This window comes from Anomaloglossus baeobatrachus, chromosome 1 (genome assembly GCF_048569485.1).
Source record: "Anomaloglossus baeobatrachus isolate aAnoBae1 chromosome 1, aAnoBae1.hap1, whole genome shotgun sequence".
In the NCBI taxonomy this organism is placed as follows: Eukaryota; Metazoa; Chordata; class Amphibia; order Anura; family Aromobatidae; genus Anomaloglossus; species Anomaloglossus baeobatrachus.
The window spans coordinates 584,297,244-584,321,917 of NC_134353.1; the positions used below are offsets into that span (position 1 = coordinate 584,297,244).

Below are 24,674 nucleotides of genomic sequence, written 5' to 3' on the forward strand. Positions count from 1 at the left end.
TAGGGGCAAAAAAAATATAAGACAGTGTCTTATTTTTGGAAAAACACGCTAGTCACATGTCCGTGTTTTTTCACAGACTGTGTATACGTGCAGAGACATGCCGTTTTTTCCAGTATCATGGATGAAAAGGGCCAATACAAGTCTATGGGTCCGTGAAAAACATGTACAGCACACAGATGGCATCCATGTGCCTTCCATGTGCTGTACGGGTTTAATATTGCAAAGGATAGGAGAAGCTTTGTAATTATTTATCCATCCGTGGAAAACACGGATGACCGATGGTAAAATCGGACACACGGACTGTACACTGATGACACTCTGTTAGTAAGGGAGCCTGTCCCTGATTACTGCTGCACTAAAAAGGGCATAATCAATCGCTTGACAGGTTCCCTATAATAAACATACATAATCCTATTCCTAACTTATTTAGAAGCCAATATTTTTTTCTGTTGCTAGCAATAAATTGGAATCTTTTTAGTCAAGCACTAGAACGTTACTACTACAATATAGAGATCTTTTATCAAGGGGTTAAATCACTAATTAAATATGGTGCTCATAATTCCCCAACCTGCGTGGGACTGATGTGTTTAATATTTCATGGACAATTCCACAAAAGGTCAGGTTGCCCTTCAAGAAAGGCAAGGAGAGCATTTCTATTGTCCTACAGATTATTTAGCACCAAGTATAATTCACTTAGTAATGATTAATGAATCATTAGTGGAAAAAGCTACTAGGGCATCTCCAAGAAAGTCCTTGATAAAAGCCTCATTCAGGTCCATTTTACACGTGTTCTCCCCGTTTTTATTTTCAAGACCATTTGTCCGAGGCACACGTCAATTTTGGATCTGATATACGTATCAAACTCTCCTTTTTAGTTGAATGGGTACATAAAGGAAATGGATAGCACGTAGATGCAATCTGAGCGTCCTTCAAGTGCTGTTCATGTTTTGTTACTTAAAGAGGACCAGCCACCGGGATTATCATATATAAACTAAGGGGTACTTGTCACATAGCGAGATCGCTGCTGAGTCACGTTTTTTGTGACGCAGCAGTGACCTCATTAGCGATCTCGCTGTGTGTGACACTGAGCAGCGATCTGGCCCCTGCTGTAAGATCGCTGCTCGTTACACACAGTGCTGGTTCATTTTTTTGGACGTTGCTCTCCCGCTGTGAAGCACACATCGCTGTGCTTCACAGCGAGAGAGCAACGATCTGAATGTGCAGGGAGCAGGGAGCCGGCGTCTGGCAGCCTGCGGTAAGCTGTAACCAAGGTAAATATCGGGTAACCAAGCGCAGCCCTTTGCTTGGTTACCCGATATTTACCTTGGTTACTAGCGTCCGCCGCTCTCAAGCTACCAGTGCCAGCTCCCTGCTCCCTGCACATGTAGCCGGAGTACACATCGGGTAAATAAGCAAAGCGGTTTGCTTATTAACCCGATGTGTACTCTGGCTAGGAGTGCAGGGAGCCAGTGCTAAGCGGTGTGCGCTGGTAACCAAGGTAAATATCGGGTAACCAAGGGAAGTGCTTTGCTTGGTTACCCGATATTTAGCTTAGTTACCAAGCGCAGCATCGCTTCCACGCGTCGCTGCTGGCTGGGGGCTGGTCACTCGTCGCTGGTGAGATCTGCCTGATTGACAGCTCACCAGCGACCATGTAGCGACGCACCAGCGATCCTGACCAGGTCAGATCGCTGGTGGAATCGCTGGAGCGTCGCTAAAGTGTGATGGTACCCTAAAGCCAATGCTATACTGGTGCTATCATGCTGATTCTAAACATACCTCTAGTTGTTAGATGGGATGTATAGTTTATGAAGTACAGGCAAATAAAGTTTGTGAAATACACTATTATTTGATTGATAGGTGCAACGGAATATCTAATAGGTAAGTTGGGTTTTGCTAGTTATTCCCGCCCCTGTCTGCTGCCTGTCCTTCCTCCCCTGTCTCTGTTATTACAGGGGGAGGAAGGAGGGAGGAAGAACAGGCAGGCAAACAGGGGCGCAAATAGCTAGAAAAACCCAACCCACCTATTAGATATTTTGTAGTTGCTATCAATCAAACAACAGTGCATTTCACAAACTTTACTTGTCTAGATTTCATAAAGTATACATCCAATCTCACAACTAAAGGTATCTATAGAAACAGCATGATAGCGCCAGTATAGCACTGGATTTAGTTTATATATGAAAATCCTAGTGGTTGGTCTTCTTTAAGGTAAATAACAAAACTGATGGCAAAATGTAGATAAGGAACAAAACTGGATGAAAATTAGATCCACGATAGTGAAAAAAAAAACCAGTTTTTCTCTTGTGCACAAGTTTAAATGAAGCCCTAGCAGGAGAGCCACTAATATACAGCATTTCTTATTGTGGCAGATTTCAGATATCATTAGCGCTAAAGAAATGTTTAAAAGTATAGTCTACTTTCATTGTTCTGCAATGGACGCTGGTAACAAACTAGCAATATTCTGAATTTTGAGTTTTTAAGGTGAAAGAAGAAGAAAGCTTCATGTAAATCAAAATCAATGCAAGAGAAGAAAACTATGTAAAAAGTTACTCTTGTGTGTCTCAGAACAAAATGTATGGTTACATTCAGCATCCTAGCACTAGTGTAGCATAGGCTTTACTTTATATATGTAAATCTTGCAGGTTGGTTCTCTTTAAAGGCCGGGGTCAAATCATCGTATAGCAATTGATGTGAGAGCATTGGATGCGATATGCTATTGACACTCAGCTCAAACTCCGTTGCGAGTGTGGGAGCCAAGTGTCACTATACTGTGCTCTGATTCTCTCACATGCGAGAATTAGAGCACAGATGAGAAGGGGAAATTAACCTCAACATCTCCTCCATTGGCTGTCTCTGCATATATTGGACTGCACTTAGATGTCATCCGAGTGCAGTCTGAAGTCTCACACGCACTAAAAGACTTGTATGAGTGTATGTGATTAATTAAACATAGGAGTATATGAACACAGTGTCTTTTAGACGCCAGTGTACCCGCCAAGTTTTCCACGGCAGAGACACAGCAAGAAAATACCAGCTGTGTGTTTCCTGAAGAGCCTTTTGTGACATCTCTCCGGAAAATTTTGCCACGGATTTGCCAGTGCTGCTTTTTTTACATTCCTTACACTGGTTTCACATCAGCGTTTTCCTGCCGCACTCGCAGACCCGGCACAAGGAAAATACAGCACATTAAAGTTCACTGGCAAGCTCTGGGCACATGCGGTCATGTGACTGGAGCATGTGACAGCAAGTGACCGGGGCTTGCCGCACTGTCCGTGAACTGTATTGTACTGTATTGCCCTTATGCCGGATCCAGCAGTGCGGCAGAATACCGCTGTTGTGTTTGCGCCCTTAGGCTACATGCCCACGCTGCATCTTTTTGTGTTCACAAACTGCAGCCAAAACTGCAGCCAAAATGCAGCCAAGACTGCACCTTGTCAGAGAGCTTGGAAATGTCACAAAAAACGCGTGTAATTGTCGGTGCGTTTTTGCTGCGTTTTTCACAACATGCGTTTTTGCTGTGTTTTTGTGACAAATGTTGACAAAAACGCAGGAAGAATGAACATGCTGCATTTTTTTTTGTCACAAACTTTTGACAAATAAAACGCTGACAAATAAACTGCAATGTGCGCATGACAAATCTGACTTCTCATAGACTTTGCTGGGAAGTCAAATGTCAGCAAGTTCTGACAACAAAACTGTAGCCAAAAACGCAGCAAAAAACGCAGCATGCGCATGTAGCCTAAGAATGGTCAGGCCACTTGTTTTAGCTGCTTCATGGCTTCTGCCTAAGGCTATGTCCGTACTTTGCGTCGTCCTAGTTGCATTTCTAAACGCACGTTTTTGCCTTAATTGATTTAGCCAAAGTTGCCTTTTTCCTTAAATTAGCGCTAAAAACGCGTGCGTATTTACCGCGTTTTAGATGCGTATTTAGCGCTTTTTCCCTTGCGTTTTGACAGATGCGTTTTAAACATCAAGACACTGCTAAATAAAGATTAAATAGTCAAACAGAATGAAAAAAGAGAAAAAAAGCAAAACATATTTTTTTAATTAATAAAGAAAATAGTTAGATTTCATGAAAATATAGCAGTTTTATATCATTTATTACTAAAATAGCAATAATATCCTAATTTTCATTAATTTAATTGTCGGACTATATGTGTGGGTATAGGAACATATTATTCCATTATTTTAATGTCAGAAAAGCATGCGTTTTTGAAGTCCAAAACGCATTGTTTCTGCAGCTGAAAAGCAGGTAAAACGCTAGAATTTTGATGTTTGTTGCTTTTTGCTACTTCTCATTGACTTCAATGTTAGCAAAACGCAGCCCAAATGGCAAAAACAATTGACATGCTGCTTCTTTGAACGCATGTTTTTTGCCACAAATTATGCAAATTAAATGCAGCGTTTTAAAACGCAAAGTGCAGACAGGAAATTTACATTTTCCATAGACTATTATGGAAAAGCGAAACGCATGCATTTTGGCATGGAAACACTGCAGCTCAAAACGGAACTAAAAAGCAGCTGAAACGCAGGTGGAAACGCAAAGTGCGGACATAGCCTAATATGTTCTTATGATCAGTGTTTGTTGAATTTTAGACGCTGCAGAGTTTCTACACCAATGTTGCACCTTAGTTTACTTGCGCTTTTTCCTTGCATTTTTTGTTACATGCATTTTTGTCTTGGTTGAAACATAGGCAACAGAGCAAACAAGAAGTTGCCCAAAGCAAATAAACAATTTTATTATTAAAGATTATAGTGGTATAAAATATTCCATAATTTATAATACCTTCACCATCTCATATGAAACACTATAACCGCCCGTGTCCCGATACACACAAACACACGTATACAGACACACAAAAAAAAAGTAAAGATATCGCTAGATAGATATTAGACATATACAGCTCTGGCAAAAATTAAGAGACCACTGCAAAATGTTCAGTTTTTCTGATGTTTCTCTTTATAGGTATATTTTTGAGTAAAATGTAAATTGTTCTTTTATTCTATAAACTACTGACGACATGTCTCCAAATTTCCAAGCAAAAAAGTTTTGTATTTATTTTCTGAAAATGAGAAATGGTCAAAATAAAAAAACAATGCATTGCTTTCAGACCTTAAATAATGGAAAAAAAACAAGTTCATAATCATTTAGAAACAACAATATTAATAATGTTTTAACTCAGGAAGAGTTCAGAAATTAATATTTTGTGGAATAACCATGATTTTTAATCCCAGCTTTCATGCGTCTTGGCATGCTTTCCACCAGTCTTTCACATTGCTTTTGGTTGACATTATGCCACTCCTGGTGCAAAAACGTAAGCAGTTCTTCTTTGTTTGATGACTTTTGACTATCCATCTTCCTCTTGATTACATTCCAGAGGTTTTCAATGGGGTTCAGGTCTGGAGATTGGGCTGGCCATGACATGGTTTTGATGTGGTGGTCCTTCATCCACACATTGATTGTGCTAGCTGTGTGTACAGTTGAACAGAGTTTGGTAGAATACATCTCAGTACAAAATCATTAGCATCTGAGACAACCCCGCAAATTGTCGAACGGGTCCGTTCTTTTTCAAATTTTTCCATAGGCAAGATAGAAAAGTACCAAAAAGGAGGCAAAGGTGCCTAAAGATCACTCAGACATCTCTCAACAGGGGAGAGTTCACACAAGTTGGGAGAAAAGAAAGGGGGGGATGTAGAAGAAGAGTGGAAGGGGAAAGGGATAAGGCAGAGCAGGGGGGAGATGGGGAAAGAGAGAGGGAGGGGGAAGGGAGAGAGAGAAAGGGGAAAGAAGATGAGAGAAGAGGAGAAGAAGAGGAGAGAGAAAAAAAAAGGGGGGGGAGGCCAGTGGCAGAGGAGAATGCACTCCTCCTACGCATCTCGCAGCAGGAGGTCGTATTCATTAGAAAACTTAAATTGCATCCAAGGAAGCCAGATCCCGTGGAAGCGCTCGTACCGGTCATGCAGGGAGGAGGTCAGTTCCTCCATCTGTAGAAGCTCATTCACCCTGGAGGCCCAGAGGGACAGAGTAGGGGGGGCGTCCGACTTCTACTTCAAGGGGATGCATGACCTGGCCGCCATCACCAGAAAGTGCAGAAGCGACTGTTTGTATGCAGAGACAGACGTCTCAGTCAATTGAAGAAGGAACAACTCCGGACCCAGAGTCTGCGTCGTTCCAGTCACATGTTTGATCACCTCCCCCACTCCGTTCCAGAACCCTCGGAGGGCCGGACACGACCAGAATATGTGCACAAAGTCCCCCTCAGCCGTCCCACATCTCCAACAGCGGGGGTCTACGCTAGGAAACATCTTGTGTAATCTGGTTGGGACCCTATACCACCTCGACAGGAGTTTATAATTAGATTCCTGAAGTCTGGAGCTTATTAAGGTCTTGTGAGCGAGCGCCAAAATTTTAGTCCTTTGCGTATCTGTCAGGGAAAGACCCAGGTCTTGTTCCCAGTGTGCGAGAAATGTGTGGGGTGGGAGGTCGCCAGGGTCTGTTAACATCCTGTACACCACGGAAAGAGAGTGTCGTAGCGCTCCCTCCCGGGTACACAGCGTTTCAAACTCCGTGGGACGAGCCGTGTATAGCGAGTAGTCGGGGAGAGAGCTGATGTAATGTCTGAGTTGCATCGACCTCCAGGTTCCCAACATTCTGTAAGTGCCCCGAGCGAGGGCCAGCCCCCGTCAGTCATTAGGTGACACGCCCGGAAGCGCCCTTCCTCTATCCAGCGGCGAAAGATTGTGTCTGACAGACTCGAATAGAAATCTGGGGAGCCGATTATGGGCGAGAGAGGAGAGGGGACTGGAAGTAGTAATCTGCGGACCTGTCTCAGGGAACAGCACTCCTCGGTGGCGCCGATTGTGGGGTGATGTCTCAGGTTAGCGGGAAGAGGGCTCGATATCCAAGGGGCTGCAGTAAGACTGATCGCAGAGAAACCTTGTTCCAGTGCCACCCAGGGTTTCGTCTTGGCGTGGCGACACCAATCGATAACCCTGACCATGTGTGAGGCCCAGCAGTACACCTTCAGGTCTGGGATTCCCATCCCCCCCCCCCCCCTCCTCTTGGGTCTGCTCAGTAAAGAGCGGGAGATTCGAGCTGGCTTGTTATCCCACATGAACTTGGTTTGCAGGGCGGCCAGTTGCTTAAAGAATGAGCTGGGAATCCGTATTGGAAGAGCCTGGAGAAGGTAAAGGATGCGAGGGAGGACATTCATTTTAAAAATGTCACATCTACCAAACCAAGTGAACCAGCCTTTCGCCCATCTCGTACAATCCTCCCTGACAGTCCCAAGGAGGGGAAGGAAGTTCAGTTTGAAAAGCGAGTTAGTATCCGCCGCCAGCCGAACCCCCAAGTACCCAAGAGATCTGGAAAAATTCACTTTTTAAATGTTTCGCAATTCTCCTGGAGACGCTGGTTCCCTCTGTTTGAATGGTTAAAAATGTCAGCTCGAGACGCAAAGAATAATCCGTCACTGAGCCATATATCCCGAAAAATGAGAACGCTATGGGTTGCGGAAAATGGCGCAAAACGTACTCCACTTTTTTCGGACAAATCCCTACTTTTAACCCCTTAGATAAAAATGAACCTATTCATGTTTGGTGTTTACAAACTCATACCGACCTCAGGCATCACACTGAAACCTCAGTTTTACCATATAGGGAACACTATGAATACAGTAAAATATCTCAAAAACAATAGTCCAATCGCACTTTTTTTGCAATTTTTCCACATTTTTTAATTTGTGTTGCCAATTTCCAGTACACTATATGGTAAAACTCATGGTTTCATTGAAACGTACAGCTTGTTCCGCAAAAAACAAGCCCTCACATGACCATATTGACTTATTGGGCCCTTCCCAGCATAAAAATACACCCACAGACGCCCCAATAGTGGCCATTCTCATTAGATGCTCGAATTTTGGCGCTTGCCTTGACTCTTCCTGATTGTCCTGCTGCAAATGGGGTAATGGTAGTTAAAGTTGATATCAGCTGTATGTTGGCAGCTGGCATCAAGCCCTGGTGTTAGTAATAGATTTCTATCAGACACCTCCATTACTAAGGCTACTTTCACACTTGCGTTGAACGGTATCCGTTGCATTGCGTTGTGTAACGGATGCAACGGATGTGTTGCATATAGTGACACAACGGATGCAACGGATGCTGCAAAACAACGCAATTCGTTTTGATTTTTTTTTTTTTTTTTTCCCGGTTTTACCAGCGGCAGACTATAGTGAACGATCAGCTGATCGTTCCCTGCAGCCGGCCGCTGGGTGATCAGCTGATTGCTCCCAGTAGCCGGCCGCCGGGTGATCAGCTGATCGCTCCCGGCCGCCGGCCGCCGGGTGATCAGCTGATCGCTCCCTGCAGCCGGCTGCCGGGTGATCAGCTGATCGCTCCCTGCAGCCGGCCGCCGGGTGATCAGCTGATCGCTCCCTGCAGCCGGCTGCCGGGTGATCAGCTGATCGCTCCCTGCAGCCGGCCGCCGGGTGATCAGCTGATCGCTCCCTGCAGCCGGCTGCCGGGTGATCAGCTGATCGCTCCCTGCAGCCGGCCGCCGGGTGATCAGCTGATCGCTCCCTGCAGCCGGCTGCCGGGTGATCAGCTGATCGCTCCCGGCCGCCGGGTGATCAGCTGATCGCTCCCTGCAACCGGCCGCCGGGTGATCAGCTGATCGCTGTCACTTGCCGGCGCCCGGGCATGCCGGCGGGCGGGCGCTCAGCTGAGCGCTGTGACTTGCCGGCGGCCGGGCATGCTGGTGGCCGGTCATTCAGCTGAGCGCTGTCGCTTGCCGACGGCCGGGCGCTCAGCTGAACGTTCGGCCACCGCGAGCCAAAATAAAGTTTGATTTAAAAAAAAAAAAAAAAAAAAAAAAAAAAAAAAAAAGAGCATGCGCAGTGAAATCCAGAGGATTCCGCTGCTCAAAATAACGTTACATGCTGCGTTCCTCCCGCTGGGCGGAAGCAACGGAGCGTCGCCCAGCGGAAGCAACGCAGCTCCTTTTGATACAATCCGTCAACCATACAAGTCTATGGGAAACAGCGGAATCCGTTAACGGATTCCGCTGTTTCCCAAAAGGGCGGATTGTAACGGAAGGAAAATAACGCAAGTGTGAAAGTACCCTAACTAAGGCTAAGTTCACATTTCCGCTAAAATGTATCAGTCACAATCCGCTGCTCTTGTAAACAGCGGAATCCGTTTAGCGGATTCCGCTGCTCCCATAGACTTGTATGAGCAGCGGATTGTGACTGATGATGCTGCGTTGCACCCTCCGCCCGACTGATCAGTCGTGGAACGACTGACCGCCGGGCGGGAGGAACGCAGCATGTAACGTTTTTTGAGCAGCGAGATCCGTCGGATTTCGCTGCGCATGCTCTCTGGCTCCCTGCACACGTCACCAGCTTTGGTTGGTTACCCGATATTTACCCTGGTTACGGTGCAAGGAGCCAGCGCTAAGCGGTGTAGGCCCGTAACCAAGGTAAATATCGGGTAACCAAGGTAAACATCGGGTGCTTTGCTGTTACCCGATATTTAGGCTGGTTACGTGTGCAGGGAGGCCGACACTTCCCCGCTCGGCCCCGCCCCCTCCCGCACTCCGCACATGTATGTACACACACACACACACACACACACCTGTCCCCAGCCATGCAGACAAGCACTGCCACTGACACCCTCGTCTGGCCCCGCCCCCTGCTCGGCTCCGCCCCCTCCCGCACTTTGCATGTGCACACACATACATACATACATGCACATACATACATACATGCACATACACACACTCACTCACACATACACTCACCTGTCCCCAGCCATGCAGACCGCAGCACTTCTACTGACATCCTCAGCGCCTGGCCCCGCCCCCTGCTCGGCTCCGCCCCCTCCCGCACTTTGCATGTGCACACACACACATACATACATACATACATACATGCACATACACACACTCACTCACAGATACACTCACCTGTCCCCAGCCATGCAGACCGCAGCACTTCTACTGACATCCTCAGCGCCTGGCCCCGCCCCCCGCTCGGCTCCGCCCCCTCCCGCACTTTGCATGTGCACACACATACATACATACATGCACATACATACATACATGCACATACACACACTCACTCACACATACACTCACCTGTCCCCAGCCATGCAGACCGCAGCACTTCTACTGACATCCTCAGCGTCTGGCCCCGCCCCCCGCTCGGCTCCGCCCCCTCCCGCACTTTGCATGTGCACACACATACATACATACATGCACATACACACACTCACTCACTCACAGATACACTCACCTGTCCCCAGCCATGCAGACCGCAGCACTTCCACTGACATCCTCAGCGCCTGGCCCCGCCCCCCGCTCGGCTCCGCCCCCTCCCGCACTTTGCATGTGCACACACACACATACATACATACATACATGCACATACACACACTCACTCACAGATACACTCACCTGTCCCCAGCCATGCAGACCGCAGCACTTCCACTGACATCCTCAGCGCCTGGCCCCGCCCCCCGCTCGGCTCCGCCCCCTCCCGCACTTTGCATGTGCACACACATACATACATACATACATGCACATACACACACTCACTCACTCACAGATACACTCACCTGTCCCCAGCCATGCAGACCGCAGCACTTCCACTGACATCCTCAGCGCCTGGCCCCGCCCCCCGCTCGGCTCCGCCCCCTCCCGCATTCAGCATGTGTATACACACACACACTCACACACTCACACACACACACACTCACCTGTCCTGCAGTCACTGCGGCACTGACGTCCTCAGTGCCATGGCCCCGCTCGGCTCCTCCCCTCCCCCCCGAACTCCGCCCCCCGCACACAACGGAATCCGACAAAGAATTCTGTTCTTTGTCATCCGTTGTACAGCGTTGAACAGCGCATCAGTCACATGCGTCAAGCGACGCATGTGACTGATACAAATCAACGGAAATGTGAACTTAGCCTTAGTGAAAAGAAAACACACATACTTTATTTGAAAAAAAACATCTCTCCACACTTTCTCTGGTTCACCTTTTTTTTTTATTAAAAAAAAAAACCCATGCAGGTCTGCCGTGGTCTAGGCATTCTGACATAGTCCACAAATCGAAACCTGAAAGACATAAAAAGATAAATAAAAACAAGAGACTCCCCCTTGTATACCAATTTATTACACAAAGTTCTAAGGTCCCATGTAGTCCAGCAGTTCCCATGATGTTCCTCGATTACCTAGATCAAAGGCTATAGAGCCTCAGTGTCTTGGGTCTCGTGATGTGCATCTTGGCGCAGGACTGGCTGCTACTGAAGGATATGGAGACTTGTTCTGAAGCTCCACAGCCTTTGATCTAGGTTATTGCAGAACGTCATGGGAACCACTGCACTATGTGGGACCTGGGAACTTTGCTTCATAAATTGGTGAACAAGGGGCAGTGTTGTTTTTATTTCTCTCTTTTTATGTCTTTCAGGTTTTCATTTGTGTACTACATCAGAATCCCTGGACTACTTGAGACCTGCATGGCTTTTTTAACAAAATGGTGAACCAGGGAAAGTGTGGGGGAGTGTTTTGGTTTTTTTTTAGAAAAAAGAAAAAAAAAACGAAACAATTTTTGTGCGTTTAATTTTTTCTTTTCACTTGGTTAGTAATAGAGCTATCTGATAGACACCTCTCCATTACTAACAGAAGGGCTTAATGCCAGCTGACACTACCCAGCTGACATCAACACCAACTAGCATTACCCCGATTGCCACTGTATCAGCGCAAAGAGCCTTTCAGGCAAGAGCCGAGGTGAAGTGCCCAAATTGGTGCATCTTATGTGATGAGCTACTTTTGGGTTGGCTGCAGGCTGGTATTATTAGACTAGGAATGGCCCAATAACCATGGGCCTTCCCAGTCTGATACTGATAATACCAGCTTGCAGCTGTCTACTTTATCTTGGCTGGTTATCAAAAAATAGGGGCACCCCAGGCCATTTTTTTTAAATTATTTATTTATTAGGTTAAACCGGGCTAAACACAATCTAATGCCACATTTTTGCCATTTTTTTATATACTCTCTGGTATTTGGTGTTTCCGCAGCAGAACAACGCATATGCTCAGTGTATCCGTAAGAGAAATTGACTTGTTGTGGATTTCAAAAATACTCTGCAGATTAGTTTACAAAGTGTTAAAAAAAAAATCCAAAATGGATGGAATTTATAGAAATCTTATGTCCACTGTGCTTATTTTTTAACATGGTGTAAACTGATCTGCGGAGCATGTAACTGTAACACGCTGCATTTCTTGTGCAGCGAAAATACTGAGCATCAAAAACTTGACCTCACTGTTTTTAAATGCTTGGCACACTTTGAAAGCCTGAAGCTTTAAAAGGAAGTTTAAAGGAGTACTCGAGGGAGATAACACATTCTTCTACTCTTCCTGCCCTCATAAACTACACTTAACAAAAATATTTCATAAGCTCATCTCAAAGATCTAAGACTTTTTCTATGTACAAAAGGCCTTATCCTCTCAAATATTGTTTGTTGTGTCTATATCTCTGTTACTGAGCATTGATTGCTCCTTTGGCGAGATAATCCATCCACCTCACAGGTGTGGCATATCCAGATGCTGATTAGTCAGCATGATTATTGCACAGGTGTGCCTTAGGCTGGCCACAATAAAAGGCCACTCTAAAATGTGCATTTTTATCATCCAAAAAGGAGCCAGCACGATTTCTATACTGTATTTGTTGATTAAATTGGAGATTTTTGGCAAAACATTGCAATACCTTGAGCCACCCCGCCAACGTCACGGCAAATCCCATGGGGCAGTCCCACACTAAATATTATATTTTGTTTGGGGTGCCATATGGCCATATGGTTGCATTTTTATTACACAGCACAATGTGACATGTCGCAAGTTTTGTGGGAGCGTGCAATTGGCATGCTAACTGCAGGAATGTCCACCAGAGCTGTTGCCCGTGAATTGAATGTTAATGTCTCTACCGTAAGCCATCTCTAAAGGTGTTTAAGAGAATTTGGCAGTATATCCAACCGTCCTCACAACTGCAGACCACACCAGCCCAGGACCTCCACATGCAGCATCTTCACCTCCAAGATCGTCTGAGACCAGCCACCCAGACACCTGCTGCTGCAACAATTGGTTGCATAACTAAATAGTTTCTACACAAATTGTCAGAAACCATTTTAGGGAAACTCATCTGCAGGCTTATCGTCCTCATTGGAGTCTTCACCTGACTGCAGTTCGTCGTCGTAACAGACTTGAGTAGACAAATGCTCACATTCATTAGTGTCTGGCACGTTTGAGAGATGTTCTCTTCAAAGCATTGTGTAGGTGAGCGGTTTGCTGATGTCTTCCTTGTGAATCGAATGACCCATGACGGTGGTGAGGTTATGGTATGGGCAGGCGTATGTTATGGATAACTAACACAGGTGCATTTTATTGATGCCATTTTGAATGCACAGTGACATGACAAGATCCTGGGGCCCATTGTTGTGCCAACAACCATGACAATCACCTCATGATAATGCACGGCACCATGTTGCAAGGCTCTGTATACAATTCCTGGGAGCTGGAAACATCCCTTTGACAAAGAACGCAAGCAGCGTTCGAAACACGTAGCCGCACATGGGCTCCATATTTTGGCCCTTGTAATTATAATTTTTACGTCCTTTAAAATAAAGCTTGCACAAGATTTTATATTGTTATGGAAGCTGGATTGTTTTTTACTTTCAAGCTGAATTCATCCCAGTGCTTGCATGGCCAGTATACTCTCCTAACATGTCACCCATTGAGCATCTTTGCGATGCTCTGGATCGGAGTATACGACAGTGTGTTCAAGTTCCTGCCAATATCCACCAACTTCACACAGCCATTGAACATGTTTGCGATGCTCTGGATCGGCGTATACGACAGTGTGTTCAATTTCCTGCCAATATCCATCAACTTCGCACAGCCATTGAAGAGGTGTGGACCAACATTACACAGGCCACAATCAACAACCTGATCAACTGTATGCGAAGGAGATGTGTGATTACATGGAAAGAGGGCTGACTAGTCTGGAGAAACAATGCCATGTCAATTAGTCAAGGCATTAATTAGCATAGGAACAGCACAGTTTATAAGTCATTACTTTAAACATTCATATTAGGGAATAGCATTATACAGGTCTGGTCAGGCAGGGAATTTGGCCATACAGGTATCAATGCTGCTGGGTTGGAAGCAAAGTGGACCTGACAGGTTTCCTTTAAATCCAAGTCCCCTGCCTTATAATCACCCTTCGTCAGCTTTACCTTCCTTCACCGCTGCTCCAGTCGGTTATTGGTAGTGTTTCATGGAGTGCGTCAGAGGTCACTACTCAATACAACTCTATAAGAGCCTTGTTCTGGCTCTCATAGACTTGTATTGAGTGCTTGTGATGTAACTTCTGACTTCCGACCAGTCAGAAATTACGTGCACAAGATAGCGCCGTATAACCGAAGCGATGCCGAAACAAGGTCAAGCCGCTGGATGGTGAGTATAAGACCGTGTAAGTAAGGGACTTAGATTTAAAGCACGACTCCAGTGGTAAAATAAGAAAAAAATATGCTGGAGTGGTGCTTTAAGTGCTGATAAAGTGTTGGCAGTACGTTTTACTTGTCGTCATTGACATTCTTTTAGCCACCTGAGTGGAAATGGACCCTTTTTTTGTTTTATTTGGGCTGTGCTTCAGGTCCCTGAATAGCAGATGGTGTGGCGCCACTGTATATGCACAAACAATGAAGGATATGCAGTGGTATGTATAATCACCAGCAGCGTATAGCCTGGTGATTACATGGTGGCATGGGCCCCCTGACATTATGTTTATAGGTATTTCAAGTTTAAGTTGTGGCATTCAGCGGTGCCAAATTCAGTATGGGGAATGAAGGGTTAATTCCCTTCATGTGGTAACACGAGCAGGCTGCTGTGATTGGTCAGCCTGCTGCGTGGTGGTAATGGAAGTAGTTATGATGGGAATTTATGGGGTTAATCTGCCCCCTGTGAGTAACGCGAGCAGGCTGTGTGATTGGTCAGCCTGCTGCGCGCCAATTTTAAAGTCTGTCATTGGTGGACAGAGGTAAATATGCAGGAGACTTGCCTTTATAAGGAGTCAGCTGTGAGCCAGCTGTGTCAGTTTCCAGCTGTGAAGAAAGAAGAATCCAGATGGAGTCCCTCCTGGAGAAGATGATGGCTCGGGTCGGTGCAGCGGATGGCGAGGAGTGGCTGAAGAGGTGCCTGGCGCCGGTGAACGAAGCCGCCGAAGTGGTCCTGAATCCAGCTCTGGATCCCGCCGGCGTTCCTGTGAGGAGGGAAGAGCTTCTGCGGCCCGGAGAGGGAGAAGATGTCCGGAGATCCCTGCGGAAGAAGAGGAAGAAGTGCGACGTCTACTCACCGCCTGCATCCTGTTCCCAGCGGTCCGGCGGAGAGAGGAAGAGGTCGGCATCTGCTCGCGGTCGGCGCGGCGCGGAGAGGAAGGCGTCGGAGACATCGCGAGAGGCGGGAGTTCCGGCGAGAGGAGGGTCCGGAGCATCGCGAGACCGCCCAAGAAGCCGACGAGATTTGGCCGCGTCATCGGGGCGCGACTCCCAGAATGCCCGGCGGGCGATTATCCCGGAAGTCGCCGCCGGGAGTTCCGCTCCGGCTGTTGTGGCCGGGTATAGCGGAGATCCTGGGTCGCTCACGGGCCTGCACGCGCCGCCGGCCCCATTGCAAAAGAGCTCAGCTGGGGTTTTGGCGGCGGCGACGCAGGTCTGGAGCTCGACCGAAGAATCCGAAGAGGACGTCGCAGCGAGCGGAGGTCGTCGACCCCAGTACAGCGCGTTGGATGGACCTGGGAGCGGAGGACATGGTGAGAGCCCCCTTGCTGGAGCACCCAATATTAATTGTGTAAAGGACATGGTCATTAGGACTTTGTCAGAGCTGCTTGGGGGGCATGTAGTGCTTCCTCAGGCACCTGTTGCTGAAGTTTCTATTCAGGACAGGTTCCCTGGGGTGGCAGAGTCTCATTTAAAGGAAGCACTGACATGTGATGTTTCCCCTTTGGGTTTTCATCTCAGTGCTTCCATTAAGGAAAAGATTTGGAGACAAGAGTATGTAGATATCTTTTCTCTGTTACCGGTCGCTAGGGAATTGCAGCATAAAGTGGAGAAACCTGATGGAAAACAAGAGGTTGAGTCAGAACGAAAGAAAAATTTTAAATCATTTTATTCATGGTTACAGGCTTTCTCCATTTATGCTGCAGTTCTTGGGGAGAAGTTTCCTAAATTATGTAGTGGTTTGTTTCAACACCAAGATTGTATTCTGGAGGCTTATCGTAATTTCGGTGGCTTAGCATGGCTGAATTACGATGAGTCTTTCAGACAGAAATTGGCGGTTCACCCTGCTGTCAAGTGGGGTGTCAAGGATGTTGGGTTATGGCTGAATTTAATGCTGCCTCAGCGTCAGAACCCTCACAGACAGCAGGTGAATGTCAATTCAAAAAGGGGGGTGTGCTTTGCATTCAATGAGTCCTCATGCAAGTGGCAGGGTACCTGTCGCTTTCGCCATGAGTGCTCGTTTTGTGGCGGGGCTCACCCCTTGTTTAAATGTTTTAAAAAGCATGGTCAGTCCACGGTACAGCCATCTGGTGTTAGGGAGCAGTTTTTCAAAGGCTCAGACTCCAGTGAGCCTGGAAGGAATGCTCCCGTGGCTAGACCGTTTCCCAGACAGGCCGAAGGCAGCTCTGGTTCGTAGTGGGTTTCAGGCTGGTTTTCCTGTACCTTCTTTTGAAGGTATAGGTTGTAATGTAACTAAGAATTTACAATCAGTTGATAGCCATAAGGAGGTAGTCAGGTCACATATTGAAAAAGAACTGTTGTTGGGCAGGGTGTCTGGTCCTTTTGAATTTCCTCCGTTTACAAATTTTAGGATTTCACCTTTGGGGGTTGTCCCCAAGAAGGAGGTTAATTCTTTTAGGATCATACATCACCTGTCTTATCCAACAGGTAGCTCACTGAACGATGCTATTGATCCTAATGCATCTTCGGTGAGTTACACATCCTTTGATGAGGCTGTGGATTTGCTACGGAAATTTGGCCCGGATTGTTTCCTGGCCAAATCTGATATTAAGTCTGCCTTCCGGCTTCTGCCAATTAACCCCTTGGGTTTTAATTCTTTGGGTTTTTGTTTTGAGGGCTCTTTTTATTTTGACAGGTGCCTCCCTATGGGTTTTTCTTTATCATGTTATTATTTTGAGTCCTTTTCCACGTTTTTGCATTGGGCAGTTCAAGAGGGGTTTTCAGAGGGGGGTATGTTACATTATTTGGACGATTTCCTTTTTGTTGGTAGGTCAGGACGTTGTTTGCAGTTGCTAAATAAATTTTTGGGTTTGATGAAGTTTTTTGGGGTTCCGTTAGCTCATGATAAAACAGTTTTCCCTTGTACGGAGCTTGAGTTTTTAGGGATTGTTTTGGATACACAAAAAATGGAATTGAGGCTCCCTGGCCAGAAGATTATGAAGTTAAAAGGCTGTATTGCGAGTTTTTTTAGTGAAGAAAAAGTGTACCCTGCGAGAGCTCCAATCTCTGCTGGGTGGTTTGAACTTTGCATTAAGAATTTTGCCAATGGGGAGAGTGTTTTCAAGACGTTTGTATGATGCAACTAAGGGTGTTAGGTGTTCAGGTTCACACATTAGAATTTCGTGTGAGATGAGGAAGGATTTAAGAATTTGGTATGAATTTTTAGAAAGTTTTAACGGAATTAGCTGCGTTCAGCAGGATTTTATGTTGTCTCAGGATCTCCTTTGGTTTACAGGGGTGTCTAAGGAAGTGGGGTTCGGTACGATTTTTCGTACACACTGGTGCTTTTCTTCATGGCCTTCATCTTGGTTGTCGGAAGGTTTGCTGGAGAAGCAGGTGTTATTGGAGCTTTTTCCGGTTTTTGTTTCAGTGCATATTTGGGGTAAGGAACTAGCGAATAAGAGGATTATACTCATATCGCATTGTCAAGGTTTGGTTTTTGCTTTGAACACCTTGGTGGTGAAGTGTAGGTTTCTAGGTGGTGTATTGCGAAAATTGGTTCTTTTGTGTTTGAGGTGGAATATTTGGTTGAAGGCTCGTTTTGCTTCTGAGTGCAATAATGCTTCCGTTCTTTACCTCTCTTCTCAGCGGTTAGAGGAATTCAGGAAGAGTTCAGGAAAAATGGACCCCCTTTTGACTGCATGTCCGTCCCAGTTATGGGAGGCAATTTTGGATTAGTAGCAGCTTCCATTAAAAATTCTATTGCACCAGGGACTTGGAAGGCATACTCGGCTGCTTGGTTGGCTTGGAATCAATTTTGTGACTCCAGGAATCTGGTTCCCCACAAGTGTGATGTGTCTACAGCACTTGGTTTTTTGAATTTTTATGTTGGTTTAGGTTATCGTTATAATTTTTTGTATAAAACATTTTGTGGAATCTCTTTTTTCTTAAAATTATATGGTGAGGAGTCTCTATTAAGCATATTTGCGGTTCGGCAGGCGCTAAAGGGTTGTAAAAAAGGTTGTGTTGTGCCTGATCGCCGCAGGCCTATATCCGTGAATCTCTTAGAAAGGTTATGGTTTATGTTGAGTGAAGTTTGTTTTAATAATTTTGAGTTATGTTTATTTCGTGCAGCTTTTGTGATTTGTTTCTTCGCAGCACTTAGAATTAGTGAGTTGTTGTCACATAGTCGGTGCAACACCTCGGGTTTATATAGAAAGGATGTTCATGTATCTGACTCTTGTGCGGTGTTATTTATTAGTAGGTCCAAAATGGACCAACTGGGTAAAGGGTGTTCTGTGAAGTTGCGTCCTTTACGGGGTTCATGTATATGCCCCGTCACTAATTTATGTCAATGGCTTACTGTACGGGGGGATACCCCGGGTTTGTTGTTTTTACATGTAGACGGTTCGCCTGCCACTAAGTTTCAATTTAATGCAATATTAAAAAAATGTATGGTTAAGTTGCAGCTAGATAGCTCCAACTTCTCATCACATTCTTTTCGGATCGGGGCGGCAACCGAGGCAGCAAGAGCTGGCCTCAAAGGGAAAAGAATTGGTAAAATTGGTAGATGGGCGTCAAAACGCTATCAGTTGTATATACGCCCTAATTTATTATAATTAATTTATTCTGTCTCTCTCCAATTCTAGGCCCAATGGTGATTTGGCTTGTAGGCCATTCGTTTATACACTGGGCGCAGAGGAGAGCGGCTTGTAGACGTTACACAGAGAACTTATCTTTTCAGTATGATCTGATAAATGTTTTTTGGTACGGTATAAGAGGGCTAAATTTTTCTAATTTAGTTGGCACCTTAAAAGGTATGCTGTTGACTCACCCGTATCCTGACCTTATAATTTTACACATTGGAGGGAATGACTTGGGTAAAATAAAGACATTGGACTTGTTATCTAATTTCCGCAGCGATTTTGCGCTCATAAAGAATCTTTTTCCTTATTCAGCATTGATTTTTTTCTGAAATTGTACCGAGACTGGTCTGGAATGGCCAGCTTGCCTTTTTGGAAAAAATAAGGAAACGTGTCAATCGCGACATGGCAAAATTTTTTGTTAGTTTGGGCGACTTCTCATATCGCCATAGTGATCTGGAAGGTTTTACGGTTGGCCTGTACAGGCCAGATGGAGTACATCTCTCTGACGTTGGTCTGGACATTTTTAATGTGGGTATCCAGAATATGATAGAAAAATGGCTGCGGTGTTTGGGGGGGCCTCGTATTGTTAATACTCGGCCGTTTGGGAAAAAATCGCCCAACTATGTTGGGTGGATTGTGGTTTTATAAGTGGTTAATGGTACTTTATGGTGGTATTTATGGAATTTTATGGTTATTTAATTTTAATAATATGGTGAATTTAATTTATCAAGTTACCAATAATAAAACACCACGGCCATTTTTATCCAAATGTCATGTGTCTGAGTATTTATTCTTTATTAATGGTAAGTTAATTGGTTATAGTGGGCTTTATGCTACCATGTAACTGCTGCAGCCCCTTCATTCTCAAGTTTAGTGGGGGTTCCCAGGATCAAACATCAAATAATCAAATCGTGATAACAGATACAAGCAATATGCCATAACATTTGAAGATGAGCATACACTTATAAATTAATAGGGCTGTGCTACAGGTATGATACTATTTTTGCATGAAAGCAACCATCTTTCTCAGAATCCCTGAAAACCTCTTCAATGAAGACATTAAAGGAATAAATAAGAAAAAGAATATTAAGACCATTCATTCTTTGTTCTTCACCCATGGCTTAAAGGGAATCTGTCACCAGGTTTTTTGTACCTCATCTGAGAGCAGCATAATCTACGTAGAAAAAGAGAGCCTGATTCCAATGCTTAGTTTACTGGGTGCAGCAGTTGTGACATAATCAGAGATTTTAAAGTGGCAGAGCTCAGAGCTAAAACTAGCCACAACACAATTGTTGCTTGACAGTGAGCTGCTTATCGGTGGAGGGAGCGTGGTTGGATCAAGGCTCCCATGCACTGTAGTCCTGGCAGTGATTATCTTATGTTGATAAAACATTCATTATGTGGAAACAACAGCACACAGCCTAATAAGTGACACATCCCTTAATTCAGTGTTTTATCACCTACATCCTGCTGGCTTTAGATTACATAGCAAAAATCTGCTGAGATTCCCTTTAATCTTCATTCCCACTTAAAAATAATTGTGAACGAGGGTTCTTAAAGATGCCTTTTCACTATTATTTTGAAGTATAAACAAACTGCTGATCACCTGATAAATAAGCAAAACGCTGCTCACTGGATGAAATTATTTTTGGGCAATGCAAAAGATCTTCATTCTTGGTAGTAAGCTGTTATGTTAGGACGGCACGGTGGCTCAGTGGTTAGCACTGCAGTCTTGCAGCGCTGGAGTCCTGGGTTCAAATCCCACCAAGGACACCATCTGCAAGGAGTTTGTATGTTCACCCCGTGTTTTCGTGGGTTTCCTCCCACACTCCAAAGACATACTGATAGGGAATTTAGATTGTGAGCCCCAATTGGGACCGTGTTGCCAATGTATGTAAAGTGCTGTGGAATTAATAGCGCTATATAAATGAATAAAATGGCAGTCTATGCACACTGATCAATCTAGTAGAGATCATTCAGTGTCCATTCTTTCCTCTGGTCTGCCTGTGTAAACAGGCTAATAAAGGACCACCGAGTGGTAGAGGTTTACCCATTAGAGGTCTTATCAGACCAGGTTTTGGTCCGTCTAAAAATCCCCTTACCTTAACACCATAAAAGATCATACAAAACTAACATTAAAAAATTACTCACGTTAATTTTGGTCTGATTTTTTTTTTTTTTTTTTTTTTTTTTGTAGGTAATTCTGTCTGGTATTATAGGATTAACTACATGGAAAAAGCCCATGGTCCTTCTGGTAAGTAAAATATGTCACTGGCAGAATAAACTTCTCAGATTAGGAATTAGTTCTTTAGATTCCTCTGTGGTAGATTTCAGAAGAAGGAATTCACCAGCTATTAAAACGTTTTATTGCTGAAAAGAAATAAATGTTTGGAATATACTGCTCCAGTATATAGTATGCTTTGGAGGTACATTGTTTCTCTTTTAGTACATTTATTTTAGAGGGTTAAGAGCTCCAGAAGATCAGAAAATGTTTGGGTTTTTTCAGGTTTTTTTTTTACATAAATTATGTCATACGGTATGTACATACAGGTGCATCTCAATAAATTAGAATATCATCAAAAAGTTAATTTATTTCAGTAATTCAATACAAAAAGGGAAACACATATATTATATAGAGTCATTACACACAGAGTGATCTATTTCTAGTGTTTATTTCTTTTAATGTTGATGATTATGGCTACAGCCAATGAAAACCCAAAAGTCGTTATCACAGAAAATTAAAATAATTACCACAAAATACTTGCAAAAGCTTCCTAATCGCTTAAAATTTTCCCTTAGTCTGGTTCAGTAGACTACACATTCACGGGAAAGACTGCTAACCTGACAGATGTCCTGAAGGCAGTCATTGACACACTGCACAAGGAGGGTAAGACACAAAAGATCATTGCTAAAGAAGCTGGTTGTTCACAGAGCGCTGTATCCAAGCATATTAATGGAAAGTTGAGTGGAAGGAAAAATTGTGGTAGAAAAAGGTGCACAAGCAACCAGGATAATCGCAGCCTCGATAGGATTGTTAAAAAAAAGTCCTTCCAAAAATTTGGCTGAGATTCACAAGAAGTGGACTGCTGCTGAAGTCAGTGCTTCAAGAGCCACCACACACAGACGTATCCAGGACATGGTCTACAAGTGTCACATTTCTTGTGTCAAGCCACTCATGACCAATAAACAATGCCAGAAGAGTCTTACCTGGGCCAAGGAGAAAAAGAAGTGGACTGTTGCTCAGTGGTCCAAGGTGTTGTTTTCAGATGAACGGAAATTTTGCATTTCATTTGGAAATCAAGGTCCCAGAGTGTGGAGGAAGAGTGGAGAGGCCACAATCCAAGCTGCTTGAGGTGTAGTGGGAAGTTTCAACAATCAGTGATGGTTTGGGGAGCCATGTCATCTGCTGGTGTAAGTCCACTGTGTTTTATCAAGACCAAAGTCAGTGCAGCCATCTTCCAGGAAATTTTAGAGCACTTCATGCTTCCCTCTGCCGACAAGCTTTTTGGAGATGGAAATTTCATTTTCCAGCTGGACTTGGCACTTGTCCACACTACCAAAAGTACTAATACCTGGTTTAATAACCACAGTATCACTGTGCTTGATTGGCCAGCAAACTCGCCTGACATAAACCCCGTAGAGAATCTATGCGGTATTGTCAAGAGGAAGATGAGAGACACCAGACCCAACAATGCAGATGAGCTAAAGGGTGCTATCAAAGCAACCTGGGCTTCCAAAACACCTCAGCAGTGCCACAGGCTGATCGCCTCCATGCCATGCCGCATTGATGCAGTATTTCATGCAAAAGGAGTACCAAGTATTGAGTGCATTTACTGTACATACATTTCAGTAAGCCAACATTTCAGAGTTTAAAATCATTTTTTTCAGTGGGTCTTACATAATATTCTAATTTTCTGAGATAATGGCTTTTGGGTTTTCATTGGCTGTAAGCCATAATCATGAACATTCACAGAAATAAACACTTGAAGCAGATCACTCTGTTTATAATGACTATATAATATACCGTATTTTTCGGACTATAAGACGCACCCTTGTTTTAGAGGAGGAAAAAATAGAAAAAAAAATTAAAGTAAAAGAATGTGGTCATGACACACTGTTATTTTACTGCTGACAGTGTTACTGAGGTAATAATATCCCCAAATTCTGTCCTCATATCCCCCATTCTGGGTACCTTCCAGGTATATATGGCCCCCATCGTGGAATATGTATGCTCCCCATCATTATATGTGTGATCCTCCAATCTGGTGTGTGTGTGTGTATATAGGTATATAAATATATATAATATTAGTTATATACTGTGTGTATATATCTAGTTATATAGTGTGTGTGTGTGTGTGTGTATATAGTTATATACTGTGTGTGTGTGTATATATAGTTATATACTGTGTGTGTGTGTGTGTGTGTATATATATGATCCAACCCCATCCAGGTATACAGTAATACCTTTATACTATATTATTTATTGCCTTACTTGTACTGATGTGCTGCTCACCATGCTTCAGTTTGATCCTGGCATTACAAACAGTCTCCCATATCTCAAGGACCTGCAGTGATGTAATGAAGAGGCGGGGCACTGTGCTGCTCTGGCCCATCCCTCTTCATTACATCACTGCAGGTCCTGCTGTTACGAGAGACTTCGCTTCTAGAGCAGAGGCAGGAACAAAGTGAAAGTAATTTGATCCCTCAGCACAGAGACTGCGGCTGTGCTGTGGAGGTATGCCGATCTGCAGTTCCCCCGGGCCAGACATAACTGCAGCGGCACCCTGATCCCTGCCTCCTAAACAGCGGACACACAGTCTCCCCAGCCGCTGCAGGAAGCCGGCATCTGGAGCTCCCACGTGTGACCGCTGTTTACATTAAACAAGTATTCATTAGCTGCTCCTCACCCCCGCTGACTGCAGAGAGAGGTGGGCGGGGAGCAGCTAATGAATATTCCTTTACTTTAAGCAGCGGGCACACGTGGTTTCTCCAGCGCCGGCTTCCTGTAGCAGCGACCCTCCCTGCCTCCTGTGATCCCACTGCATAGCGCTGACTCCCCACAGCTCCCTACCCCGCAGCTTCAGACCATAAGACGCACCCCACACTTTCCTCCCAAATTTGGAGGAAAAAAAGTGCGTCCTATGGTCCGAAAAATACAGTATGCGTTAACTTTTTGATGATATTCTAATTTATTGAGATGCACCTGTATGTGGCGTAATTGCAGCACTTTTCCCGCATATTTTACACAATGTATTTAGTGCGTAAAATGTGCAGCATTTCAGAGTGCCACAAAAATCAATGAGATTTCTGAAATCTCATGCATATGCTGCATTTTCTTTCTACGTGTATTTGTAACCTTAGGCTATGTGTCCACGTGGCCTTTTTTTGCATTTTTTTTGTGCGGTTGTCCTCCTTATTTTAATCAATAAAAGCAAGGAAAAAGCATCCCAGTAAAGTCTATGAGAATCCTGACTTGCTGTGCACACGCTGCTTCTTTTTTTCTTTGCAGATTTTGCT

The 24,674-nt window shown here is 44.6% G+C and overlaps 1 protein-coding gene across 1 annotated transcript in view; it reads left to right on the forward strand.

Moving 5' to 3' along the window:
* The window catches only part of ENTREP1 (endosomal transmembrane epsin interactor 1), a 146,648-nt gene that overhangs the window by 13,814 nt on the left and 108,160 nt on the right, over positions 1 to 24,674 (forward strand). The window contains exon 2 of the mRNA XM_075317836.1: positions 21,355 to 21,411. Coding sequence (XP_075173951.1) covers positions 21,355 to 21,411 — 57 coding nt within the window. The remainder of the gene's footprint in view (positions 1 to 21,354; positions 21,412 to 24,674) is intronic.